This window comes from Scyliorhinus torazame, chromosome 9 (assembly GCF_047496885.1).
Source record: "Scyliorhinus torazame isolate Kashiwa2021f chromosome 9, sScyTor2.1, whole genome shotgun sequence".
Taxonomy (NCBI): Eukaryota; Metazoa; Chordata; class Chondrichthyes; order Carcharhiniformes; family Scyliorhinidae; genus Scyliorhinus; species Scyliorhinus torazame.
Window position 1 is genome coordinate 70,338,153 of NC_092715.1, and position 13,722 is coordinate 70,351,874.

Below are 13,722 nucleotides of genomic sequence, written 5' to 3' on the forward strand. Positions count from 1 at the left end.
TGTTCAACAGAAAAATCTGTTCCAGCACATCAGCTTCATGTAAAAGGCCTCAGTGGGAGGTTTTCCAGATAGTAAGTGTTAGAGTGTTATTTAATGGGGTTAAAGTTAGATGGGCATTACTTCAACACACACACACACAGACGTTTATTAGAGGATTGAAACATACTCTTTAAGAAACTCCGACAAGGTCAGATGCTGCAGCGAGTCTGCTAGCTCCGGACAGCCTTCCTCATCAGCTGACTGTGACCGTTTGCGAAAACTAAGTTCCCTACAGAAAATGATAAATGCCTGAAATTTTGCTACAATACACAGTATAACTGACAGAACTGCAGGATCACACTTACATACAGTGCAGTTATCACCTTTTTCATAATTGCCACAAATTATATGATAGAGAAATGTATTTGGGATGAAACTCCCAAAATCTCCTTTGTGAAATTCCAGTGCAAATTCCCATGTTGGTGGCAGAGGCTTACTGAACCCTTTGTCTGGATAATTCAAGCGAAATAAGACTGTTAATTGACCATTTGTAGCTACCTGGTATTGTGAATAATATGTGCTGTCTAATGTTATTCAAGGTTTGTTTTAGTTTACGTGACTAATAACGAACGCTATAAAATTTGCTGTCAAAAATAAGACAAGTGGCCAGGTAATTTGTGTAAGGGAGGTAGTTATCAATCAGAGGGATCGAGATGAAATAAATCTACAGAACGATATTTGATCCCAAGCCACACAAATGATTCGTCCACAAGAAAGGTAAGTGTGGAATTTGAGGCAGGTGTCTGAGATGGGGGGAAAAATTGTTTAAGCCGGAGGAACATAGAGACCGAAACGGGTCATTTCACCCAATGAATCCCTTTTGCTGCATAGCCTCCTTTTGCGAATACAGCAAGGGGTGACGAGCAGGGTATCAAAGGGTTCAGTGGTGGGACTACTGCTGCTGACAATGCATGTAAACGATTTGGAGCTGCGGGCTCCAATTCATCTAAGTCTGCAACTGAGACCAAAAGGGAATTTGAAACAATAAGGAAGAGAAAAATCAAATATAAAGAGATCTGGATTGGTCGGGAAGGTGGAAAAATTAGTGGCAAACAGTACTTAATGTGAACAGGTGCAAGATAATAAGCCCATAGACAGCAGATAAATGGCACGACTATAAATTAACCAGCTCTCAGACACAAAACAGAACAAAGGTGAGGGATTTATGGAATATTACCGGAAGGCCAACCGGAACCAACACAATATGTAGTAGCAGTAAGAAAAGCGAAACAGGTCTTCCGATGTGTAGCCATAAGTATAAGGGCACAGATACTGGATGAAGAAAATGAATATGTACAACACACACTGATTCAGTCAAGTTACTATGTGCAATTCTGCTCACCATATTATAGCAGAATTATCCAAGTGCTGCAGCAGTGCAGAAAAGGTCAACCAAACTGAAATCTAATTCAACGCACCTGAGCTTTTGGGCTCAAACTTCAAAACAAAGAGTACAGGCTTAAGATTTGAAGAGCAAGCAATATAGGAAGGGATTCTCTGGCCACACCTGCTCGGCAACCGGAGAATCCTGCCCGAGGTCAATGGACTTTTCCTTTGTCCGCGTCTCGCCCGTGGCGATCTTGCGGCGGGCGGGGCGGAAGAATCCAGCCCATAGACCTAACTACTATATGCAGAGGTTGGTGAAAATATGAAATGGACTTTGGAGGCAGATAGTGTAAAACCTTAGGGGAGAATTGATGAGTTGTTTTTTAAAATATTTTGGGACTTGCCCTCCAGAATCATTTCTAGTCTCAGAGCTTCCCACGTTGGTTCGGCAGTATTGAATGAAACATGTTAGATTGCACAAATGTAAAAAAGAAATAAGAAATGATACGCATTAGCAAAACTAGACTGGAAAAAGGTTCAAATTGGACTATTAATCGTCATTAAAAGGCAATCAATTGTAAGTTATGCTCAACAACATGAATTAAGAATTAGGGTTCATCTGAAGGGCATTTGTATATAATCAGAATATTTAAAATATGTAATAATAACAGAAAATGCTGGATAAACTCAGCAGGTCAGGCAGCATCTGTGGAGAGAGAAACAAAGTTACCCTTTTGAGTCCATATGACTCTTTGGAGTTTTAGAACATATAGAACATAGAACAATACAGCGCAGTACAGGCCCTTCGGCCCACGATGTTGCACCGAAACAAAAGCCATCTAACCTACACTATGCCATTATCATCCATATGTTTATCCAATAAACTTTTAAATGCCCTCAATGTTGGCAAGTTCACTACTGTAGCAGGTAGGGCATTCCACGGCCTCACTACTCTTTGCGTAAAGAACCTACCCCTGACCTCTGTCCTATATCTATTACCCCTCAGTTTAAAGTTATGTCCCCTCGTGCCAGCCATTTCCATCCGCGGGAGAAGGCTCTCACTGTCCACCCTATCCAACCCCCTGATCATTTTGTATTCCTCTATTAAGTCTCCTCTTAACCTTCTTCTCTCCAACGAAAACAACCTCAAGTCCATCAGCCTTTCCTTATAAGATTTTCCCTCCATACCAGGCAACATCCTGGTAAATCTCCTCTGCACCCGCTCCAAAGCCTCCACGTCCTTCCTATAATGCGGTGACCAGAACTGTACGCAATACTCCAAATGCGGCCGTACCAGAGTTCTGTACAGCTGCAACATGACCTCCCGACTCCGGAACTCAATCCCTCTACCAATAAAGGCCAACACTCCATAGGCCTTCTTCACCACCCTATCAACCTGGGTGGCAACTTTCAGGGATCTATGTACATGGACACCTAGATCCCTCTGCTCATCCACACTTCCAAGAACTTTACCATTAGCCAAATATTCTGCATTCCTGTTATTCCTTCCAAAGTGAATCACCTCACACTTCTCTACATTAAACTCCATTTGCCACCTCTCAGCCCAGCTCTGCAGCTTATCTATATCCCTCTGTAACCTGCTACTTCCTTCCACACTATCGACAACACCACCGACTTTAGTATCGTCTGCAAATTTACTCACCCACCCTTCTGCGCCTTCCTCTAGGTCATTGATAAAAATGACAAACAGCAACGGCCCCAGAACAGATCCTTGTGGTACTCCACTTGTGACTGAACTCCATTCTGAACATTTCCCATTTTCTGTTCATATTTCAGATTTCCAGCATCTGTAGTATTTTGCTTCTATTTAGAATGCACGTTTCATTAGTATGACCAAACTCAGAATGGAGGCTGCATTCAAGAAGACCTTTTTAGCCTGCATGTAACAAGCCCAACAAGAGTGCAAGTTTTAGATTTAGGGTGCGATCTACTGGCCGTGATGCGCCCGAATAGGAGCACAATGGGGTCAGTAGATCCCTCTTCTGAAAGAAAAAAGAGAATTTATTTTTCTCACCAAAACGCAGCAAAACAAGAAAGGCACATAACAGGAAAATGCCTGCAAATAAATATAAATCGGGGGGACTGCGAGATGCAAGAAGGAGCAGCAGCGAAGGCGAAAAAAAAAGGCAGGAGCTGCGGCCGCGCAGGCAGACGGCCACACGAGGCGAGGCGGAGGGAGGTTCAGGCAAACCAGGAAGCGGAAAAGCTGGCGAGCCGAGCAGCAGAGCTGGAACAGGACGCGGCAACCAACCCCCAGAGAAGCATGCTGAAAACGGAGGTAAATGCCATGAGGGAGGCACTCAGGACGGAGCTCCACACGATGAGGAAGGAGATGCTGGCGGAGACAACGGTCAAAATGCAGCGAACCATCGAAGGCTTGGGAAGGAAGGTAGAGACGCAGGAGAAAACGATTCTGGAGTTGGAGAGGGCCGCCTCGGACCAGAGCGACAGGTTGGTAGCTCTGGAAACTGAGGTGAAAAAGTTGGTGACCTCCCAGGGGAGCCTAAGAGGGAAAGTGGAGGACCAAGAAAACAGGTCCAGATGGCAGAATGTTAAAATAGTGGGTCGACCAGAGGGGATGGAGGGCAGAGACCCAGCAGGCTACATCACCCAAATGCTGGGCAAGCTAATGGGAAGGGAGGAATTTCCGAACCTCCCAGAAATAGACAGGGCGCACAGGTCGCTTCCGACCCAAGCCCAAAGCTGGGGAGCAGCCGAGAGCGATTATCGCGAAGCTGCACCGGTTCCAGGACCGGGAAAAAATCCTAAAGTGGGCCCGGCAGACGAGATCAAGCACATGGGAAGGAAAGAACATAAGGTTGTACCAGGACACTGGGGCGGATCTGGCCAAAAGAAGGGCTGAGTTCAATAGGGCAAAATCAGCACTCTACAAAAGTAATGTGAAATTTGGGATATTATTCCCGGCCAAACTCTGGGTAACATTTAAGGGGATGGAGCTGTATTTTATCACCCCAGCGGAGGCTGAGGAGTTTGTTAGATCAAACAAACTGGGGGGGGGACAGCCGCCACGGCCATCATGAAAGCGACGGGGATCGAAAAGAAAGGAAGAATCGGAACAAAGAGCGGAGGACAGACCGCAAACAGAGACAATAAGATCATGAACTCTACACACGTGTTTGGTGTACTGCGCGGGACTGTGCTGATTCGTTTCCGGGCTTGTTTCTTCTCTCAATGCAATGGGGGGGAGCGGAGCAGGGGAAATGAGGATGAGAAAAGCACATGATGGCGAGACAAGGGCTAGCAAAAGGAAGGAAAAAAAGGGCCAGAGCAGGGCAAGTACTGCGATGAGGGCCAGCGCGGGAGGGCAGGGAGAAAGGAGGGCTGCGGCACGCCTCTCAGGGGAGAGGGAGCACCTGGCACAAAGAGGGTGGGGGTGGGACAGAAGGGGGGGGAGAACACAGGGGTGACGACAGAGGGGCAGGGACTATGGGGGGGGGGGTGGGAGAGGAGTCGATGGCAGAGCGCAGAACAAAAGAGAAGCAAAGAGAAGGGTGAGGTAGATATGCAGCACAAACACAGGCCTCGGCGGGCATGGAGCTGGGCGAGGAACCAAGATCGTGCCACAAACAGGCTCTCGGGAGGGCTTCAGGGCGAAGGGAGACCCCAGAGTGCAAGGGCGCAGCCACGTGGCGTACACAAATGTGGCGGCCATGTTGGGTGCCCCCTGGACAAAGGGAAACCCCGGAGTGCTGGGGCCCGACCTCATGGTGAGAGCGACGACCACGGCCATTTTGGACAGCCCCCTAACAAAGGGAAACCCCGAGGTGCGGGGGAGAGTCCACCAGGAAAGTATGGGTGATCCCGCAGGACCGGGGGGGAGCAAAAACCCCCACCAGGATTGTTAGCTGGAACGTAAGGGGACTCAACGGTCCAGTAAAAAGATCCAGAGTCTTTGCCCACCTAAGAAGCCTAAAAGCAGACATAATCTACTTACAAGAGATGCACCTGAGGGAGAAGGACCGACTGCTGGTAAGGAAGGGCTGGGTGGGACAGACATACCATTCATGCTACCGGATGAAGGCTAGGGGAGTAGCAATATTAATTAGCAAGAGGACGAGGTTTACCGAAACCAAGACAGTTACGGACCCAGGGGGACGGTACATCATGGTCAGCAGTGTTCTGGAAGTGGCACCTGTCATACTAGTAAATGTGTACGCTCCCAACTGGGACGACTCAGAATTCATAAAGAACAAAGAAAAGTACAGCACAGGAACAGGCCCGTCTAAACTAAAATCTTCTACACTTCCGTGGTCCGTATCCCTCTATTCCCATCCTATTCATGTATTTGTCAAGATGCACCTTAAGCGTCACTATCGTAAAGAAGACCATGGCAGAAATCTCCGACCTTGACACACACCAACTGATCATGGGGGGCGACTTCAACTGCGTGCAGGACTCACTGACCGACCGATCAAACCCCAGAGCAGGGAAAAAGACTGGCATGGCTAGGGAACTAGAAGCATTTATGGAGCAGAAGGGGGCGGTGGACCCATGGAGGTTCCTGCACCCGGAAGAGAAGGAATTCTCATACTTTTCACAAGTACACAAGGTATACACCCGTATCGACTTCTTTGCAGTGGGGAAATCGGTGCTTCCAGGGATCATGGGAATGGAGTACTCCGCAATTGTTATCTCCGACCATGCTCCACACTATATATGGAGACTAGACACGGACCTCCTGGCAGACAAGGCCTTCTGCCAAAAACATCACGGGCCACAGGCGACTATGTTAGTAACAACCAAAATGGGGAGGTCTCACCCTCCACATTCTGGGAGGAACTGAAGGCCGTGATTAGAGGAGAGATCATAGCCTACAAGGCAAGCAGAGATAGGGAAGAGAGGGTGGCCAGGCAACAATTGGTGGACTCCATCCTGGAAGTCGACAGAAAATACTACGAGGCCCCGACTATAGAGCTGCTGTCGGAGAGAAAAAAGATGCAAATGAACTTTAACCTGCTATCCACTAGGAAAGCAGTGTACCAACTCCGCCAGACATTGGGGGAACTTCTATGAACACGAAGACAAGGCTGGCCGCCTATTGGCTCATCAACTGAGAAAGCAGGCAGCCACAAGGGAAATAGCGCAGGTAAAGGAAAGCACAGGCAGACGGGTAACAGAACCAAAGGAGGTCAATCGGGCATTTGATACCTTCTACCGGGCACTGTACACCTCCGAGCCCCCCAGACAGACTGGAACGACCAGTTGTGGGGAAGACAGAAAGGGGGAGCTGGAAGCACCAACAGATCTGGGAGAAATCATGGAGAGCATCAGCTCCATGCAGGTGGGGAAGGCACCGGGACCCGACGGGTTCCCGGCACATTTCTACAAAAAAGTTGCACCAGTCCTGGCCCCACTGATGCACTATCAGTTACTACAAAGACGAGAGTAGTGAATAATCAAGGCTTTATTGAGCAAAGATGTGGTGCCTCCTGCAGCTGCTGCCAGAATGGGAGCAGCACCGGCAAGCACACACATTTATACGCCGCCTACTGGGCGGAGCCAGCAGGCAGGGATTCGCCCATGTAGTTCTAGTATATGAGTCTTACCGTACTACATCTAATACAGTTAGTGGTGACTACCACATTCACCCCCTGTTAAAAAAAGAGTCCGGCGGGGGTGGTGGAAAAATGTCACAAGTTCAGTCTGTCGGGGGCCTTGATCCTCCTCTGTGATTGCCACATTCCTGGTGGTGATGCAGGCTCCGACTTAGTCACCTGTGACTCCGGGAGCGTGTTGTCCTCGTCTTTGTCGCCCCTGAATGGAACCAGTGGGAGGACGGATCCTCCTGGGGCGGGGGCTGCGGTGAGGTGCACTGCGGGAGGGTGAGTGGCGCAGGGTTGAATGGGGCAACGGGAGGGGAGGGGGGGTGGTGTCGGGTCGGGGGCCGTGGGTGAGAATCCAGTGGGTGCTAGGTCCCAGAGGGAGACTCTATCCTGGCGCCCGTCGGGGTGTGTCATGTAGGTGTACCGTGGGTTTGCATGCAGGAGGTGGACTCTTTCGACCAACGGGTCCGATTTATGGGTCCGCACGTGTTTGCGAAGGAGGACAGGTCCAGGAACTGTCAGCCATGTTGGGAGCGAGGCCCCGGAGGTGGACTTCCGTTGTGGGGTGGATGAAGCTGTCTGTGCTCCCAGAGTCAAAAAGGCAGGACGTCTTGTGCCCATCGATTTTCACCGTTGTCGTTGCGGTTGCGAGGTTGTGGGGCCGGGACTTGTTCAGGGTAATCGAGGCGAGCTGTGGCCGATGCTGGGAGGCCCCGGGCTGGTCAGCGGTGATGGCAGGCGATGAGCGGCCAGACGAGCTTCCCGACGAGCAGGGGTCCTGAAGCGCCATCCAAAATGGCGCCGAAGATGGCTGCGCCCACGGGGCGCACAATGCGGGTGGCATTAAAAATGGCGGCGCCCATGGGCCGCACGTGGCCTGCGGAGAAGAGGATGGCAGCGCCCATGGACCGCACGTGGCTTGCGAGGAGGAAAATGGCGGCGCCCCTGGGCTGCACGTGGGGGGTGTAGGAACGGCGGGCCTAGAAACAGCGGCGACCGACCAGGCCTGGCACACAGCAGCAAAATGTCCCTTCTTTCTGCATCCGTTGCAGGTTGCGCTCCGCGCCGGGCAGCGCTGCCGGGGGTGTTTGTTCTGCCCGCAGAAGTAGCATTTGGGCTCCCCGGGGTTGGCTGGCTGCTGCGCGGCGCAGGCTTGCGGTGGGCTGGGGTCGATAGCTGGTGGGGCCCACAATGCCCATGAGGATGCCGTGAGGTCGGGGGCGTACGACTGGATGTTACGGGAGGCCACTGTTAACAAATTGGCGAGCTGCCTGGTTCCTGCAAGATCAAGCGTACCCCCTTCCAATAGGCGCTGGCGGACGTACGCCGATCCCATGCCCGTAACGAAGGCGTCTCTGATTAAAAGTTCTGTATGCAGGACTGCCGAAACTGCCTGGCAGTCACAGTTCCTTGCCAGGATGTGCAGGGCACGCCGAAAACCATCTAGGGACTCACCGGGGAGTTGCTGTCTCGTGGACAGGAGGTGCCTGGCGAATAGTTTGTTGACTGGCCGAACGTAATGTCCTTTCAGGAGCTCCGCTGCTTCAGAGTAAGTGGGCGCATTCCGGATGAGAGGAAAAATGTCAGGGCTCACCCGTGAATAAAGGACCCGGAGCTTCTGTGTGTCCGAGGGTTCTTCAGTGGATGTTCGGAGGTAGCTTTCGAAGCAGGCTAACCAGCGGTCAAAAAAGGACGTAGCATTGGCTGATTGAGGGCTCAGCTGTAGGCGATCAGGCTTGATGCGAAGTTCCATCGTTTTAAAAATGTTTGCTCAATAAATTGATGCACTATCAATTACTACAAAGACGGGAGTAGTGAATAATCGAGGCTTTATTGAGCAAAGATGTCCTGTAGCTGCTACCAGAATGGGAGCAGCACCGGCTAGCACACACATTTATACGCCGCCTACTGGGCGGAGCCAGCAGGCAGGGATTCACCCATGTACCTCTAGTATATGAGTCTCACCGTACTACATCTAATACAGTTAGTGGTGACTACCACACCCACATCTAAGGGACATGTTCGCGGACTCAATGGCAAGGGGCACCCTGCCCCCCACGCTAGTGCAGGCCACAATTTCACTGATACCCAAAAACGAAAAAGACCTGACTGAATGTGCATCATAAATTCCCATTTCACTGCTGAACGTGGATGCGAAAATACTCGCAAAGGTCCTGGCCAAAAGGCTGGAGGGCTGCGTACCAGAGGTGGTCGCAGAGGACCAAAATGGCTTTGTCAAGGGTAGACAGCTCACAGCAAACTTCAAGCGGCTGCTGAATGTAATAATGACCCCCCCCCCCGGAGAGAACACCAGAGGTGATCGTCTCCCTGGACGCAGAAAAGGCCTTTCACAGAGTCAAATGTACCTACCTCCTCGAGGTACAGGAACGGTTTGGGCTAGGAGCGGAGTCTCACTCTACGCAGATGACATACTCCTCCATGTCTCAAAACCTGAAGGCAATATTGCAAATACTGAAAGAGTTTGGAACCTTCTCGGGCTACAAACTTAACCTGGGCAAAAACGAGACATTCCCAGTGAACCCAAACGGGGGAGGGCCGGAGCTGTTAGGGCTCCTGTTCAAAACGGCCCAGAACAGATTCCGTTACCTGGGGATCCAGATAGCCAGAGGCTGGACACAGATCCACAAGTGGAACCTGACCAGCCTGGTGGAGGAAGTAAGAAAAGACCTTCTAAGGTGGGGCTCACTCCCACTCTCCCTGGCGGGGAGAGTGCAGACGATCAAGATTAACGTACTGCCAAGGTTCCTCTTGAGATCCAAGAGGAACCTTGGGCCACATTGAGATCCAAAAAGACGAGGTGTTGGGCGTCTTGAAAAATATTAAGTTGGATAAATCCCCAGGGCCTGATGAGATCTACCCCAGAATACTGAAGGAGGCAAGAGACGAAATTGCTGAGGCCTTGACAGAAATCTTTGGATCATCACTTTCTTCAGGTGATGTCCCGGAGGACTGGAGAATAGCCAATGTAGTTCCTTTGTTTAAGAAGGGGACCAAGGATAATCCAGGGAACTACAGGCTGGTGAGCCTTACGTCAGTGGTAGGGAAATTACTGGAGGGAATTCTTCGAGACAGGATCTACTCCCATTTGGAAGCAAGTGGACGTATTAGCGAGAGGCAGCACAGTTTTGTGAATGGGAGATCGTGTCTCACTAACTTGATAAGAGTTTTTTGAGGAGGTCACAAAGATGATTGATGGAGGTAGGGCAGTGGATGTTGTCTATATGGACTTCAGTAAGACCTTCGACATGGTCCCTCATGGCAGACTGGTACAAAAGGTGAAGTCACATGGGATCAGAGGTGAACTGGCAAGATGGGTACAGAACTGGCTAGGTCATAGAAGGCAGAGAGTAGCACTGGAAGGGTAATTTTCTGATTGGAGGGCTGTGACTAGTGGTGTTCCGAAGGGTTCAGTGCTCGGACCTTTGCTGTTCATAGTATATATAAATGACGTGGAGGAAAACGTCACTGGTCTGATTAGTAAGTTGCGGACGACACAAAGGTTGGTGGAATTGTGGATAGCGATGAGGACTGTCAGAGGATACAGCAGGATTTAGATTGTTTGGAGACTTGGGCAGAGAGATGGCAGATGGAGTTTAATCCAGACAAATGTGAGGTAATGCATTTTGGAAGGTCTAATACAGGTAGGGAATATCCAGTGAATGGTAGAACCCTCAAGGGTATTGACAGTCAGAAAGATCTAGGTGTACAGGTCCACAGGGTCACTGAAAGGGACACCACAGGCGGAGAAGGTAGTCAAGAAGGCATAGGGCATGCTTGCCTTCATTGGCCGGGGCAGTGAGTATAAAAATTGGCAAGTCATGTTGCAGCTGTATAGAACCTTAGTTAGGCCACACTTGGAGTATAGTGTTCAATTCTGGTCGCCACACTACCAGAAGGATGTGGAGGCTTTAGAGAGGGTGCAGAAGAGAATTATTCTCACTGGAACGAAGGAGGTTGAGGGGCGACCTGATCGAGGTCTACAAAATTATGAGGGGCATAAACAGAGTGGATAGTCAGAGACTTTTTCCCAGGGTAGAGGGGTCAATTACTAGGGGGAATAGGTTTAAGGTGCGAGGGCAAGGTTTAGAGGAGATGTACATGGCACGTTTTTTACACAGAGGGTAGTGGGTGCCTGGAACTCGCTGACGGAGGAGGTGGTGGAAGCAGGAACGATAGTTTTCGTTTAAGGGGCATCTTGACAAATACATGAATAGGATGGCAATAGAGGGATACGGACACCGGAAGTGTAGAAGATTTTAGTTTAGATGGGCAGCATGGTCGGTGCAGGCTTGGAGGGCCGAAGGGTCTGTTCCTGTGCTGAACTTTTCTTTATTCTTTGTTCTTCTTGTTTCGATCCATACCGATCTTCATCCCCAAGGCCATTTTCTAAAACATGGACAATCTGATCAAGGCGTTTGTGTGGGTGTGCAAGAACCCGAGAATTCCCAAACATACACTGCAAAGAAGGAAAATCAAAGGGGGCTTGGCCTTACCAAACCTACAATACTACCACTGGGCAGCAACGGCAGAAAGAGTGAGCGGATGGGTACAAGAACCCGGCACAGATTGGGTACAAATGGAGGAGGCATCCTGTAAAGGAATGACCCTCCAGGCCCTGGCCACAGCAGCACTCCCATCCTCCTCAGCAAGATACACAGCGAGCCCAGTGGTAGTGGCCACGCTGAGAACGTGGACCCAGCTCAAACAACACTTCGGGATAACCAAAATGTCCCCCATGGCCCCCATATGCGGCAATCACAGATTCCCCCCAGCCATGCTGGATACCACTTTCAAAAGAATGAGGCGGGACGGGGGCACATTGACGGTCGGGGACTTCTACGTCGGGCACAGACTGGCGACACTGGACAAACTGACGAGGAAGTGGAAACAAGCAAAAGGATAGGATATGAGTTACTGCCAAATAAAACACTTCCGCTGCAAAGAGACAGTAGGGTATCCCAGGGCCCCAGAAACCACACTACTAGAGGACCTGATAGGCACAAGCAATGAGAAGGGAGGGTTGGGGCTATGTGGAAAAATATACAGACAGCGACTGGACAGAGTTCAAACACCACTGGACGAGACCAGACAAAAATGGGGGGATGAACTGGGGACTGAGGTAGGGTGGGGACTCTGGAGTGAATCAATGAGCAGGGCAAACTCCACCTCCTCCTGCGCAAGGCTAAGCCTAATGCAGCTCAAAGTGGTGCACAGAGCGCACATGACTAGAACCCAAATGAACAGGTTCTTCCCGGATGTCGAGGACAAATGTGAACGGTGCCAGAGGGGCCCGGCCAACCACACCACATATTTTGGGCTTGTCCCAAACTTGCTGGGTTCTGGGCAGCCTTTTCCGAGGCAATGTCCAAGGTTGTGGGAGTGAGGGTGAAGCCATGCCCGATAGGGGCAATCTTCGGGGTATCGGAGCAGCCAGAACTACACATGGGGAAGGGGGCCAACACCCTTGCTTTCGCTTCCCTAATCGCACGCCGGAGAATCCTGCTCAGCTGGCGATCGGCAGCACCACCCACGGCTGCAGACTGGCTCGCTGACCTTTCGGAATTTCTCCACCTGGAGAAGATTAAGTACGCCATCCGAGGGTTGGAGGAAGGCTTCCTGGACACTTGGGGGCAGTTTGTCGACCTGTTCCAAAACCTGTTCGAGGCCAGCAATGAAGGAATAAGCTAACAAAATTTTTTCAAAACCCAGGGGTGGAGACGGAAGGAAGGTGGGGAAACCACAAGAGATGGCCACCCCCCCTTTTTTTCCCCCCATTCTTTCCGGAAAATAAAAGAAAAACACAACCGAAGCCTGGGGGGGGGGGGGGGGGGGGGAGGAACAGTACAGAGGGTCAGTTAAAGGAAAAAATAAATCTCTCTGTATAATAAAGGAAATTAGCATGGGCAAGAAGAATGTGATCTGTATACACAACTGTTTATAAATATGAGAAATGCCAATAAAAAGATTTTTTTTAAAAAGGTGTGCATTTTGGCCTCTCTCTCTGCATGTTAAAGAATGTCTCCAGATCACTTGATGATTTCAAAGTAATACCTGTTTCTGTAAGGAATGCAAACCTACTGTCTTTGTGAAAAAGGGTCTTTGACTTATGGATGTTGTTGGGAAAGTTACTAAGGGTTACCTATAGAGTACTGTATCTTGGGGGGGGGGGTATCAGTGTTGGTAGTTGATAAGATGTTTACTGAGTGTTTATAAAATGTTAACTGGATTCATAGAATAAACATTGTTTTGGTTAAAAATACTGTTGCATCACACCTATAAAGTGGGCCCTTGTGTGCCCTGTAACCAAAATCTATTAAAAGTTGTGGGTCAGGTGAACTCCATGATATACTTTGGTGTTCTCTATACCCTGGCCCATAATAGAAGTAACAAAGTGGATTGATGAGGGTGGTGCAGTGGATATTGACTACATGGCATGTGACAAGGTCCTACATGGCCGACTGGTCAGAAAAGTGAGCTCTCATGGGATATAGGAGAAGATGGCAGGTTAGATCCAAAATTGGCTCAGTGACAGAAAACAAAGGGTCAAAATATGTTTTTGTGAATGGAAAACAGTTTCCAGTGGTGTTCCACATGTTTCAGTGTTGGGGCCATTGCAATTTGTTGTATATATTAATTATTTAGACTTAAATGTGGGTGGCATGATTAGGAAATATGCATGTGATACAAAAATTGGCCATGTCATTGATAATGAAGAGGATAGCTGTCCACTCCAGAATGATATCAATGGTTT

General features: G+C 49.7%; 1 protein-coding gene across 6 annotated transcripts in view; it reads right to left on the bottom strand.

Annotated features, from left to right (window-relative positions):
• arhgef28a (Rho guanine nucleotide exchange factor (GEF) 28a) overlaps window positions 1-13,722 on the bottom strand; it is a 680,059-nt gene that overhangs the window by 273,640 nt on the left and 392,697 nt on the right. For 4 of the 6 annotated variants that reach the window (XM_072516088.1, XM_072516090.1, XM_072516089.1 and 1 more), the window contains one exon: window positions 167-268. The exons of the other annotated variants lie outside the window; for them this stretch is intronic. In XM_072516088.1, coding sequence (XP_072372189.1) covers window positions 167-268 — 102 coding nt within the window. The remainder of the gene's footprint in view (window positions 1-166; window positions 269-13,722) is intronic. 6 annotated transcript variants of the gene reach the window in all.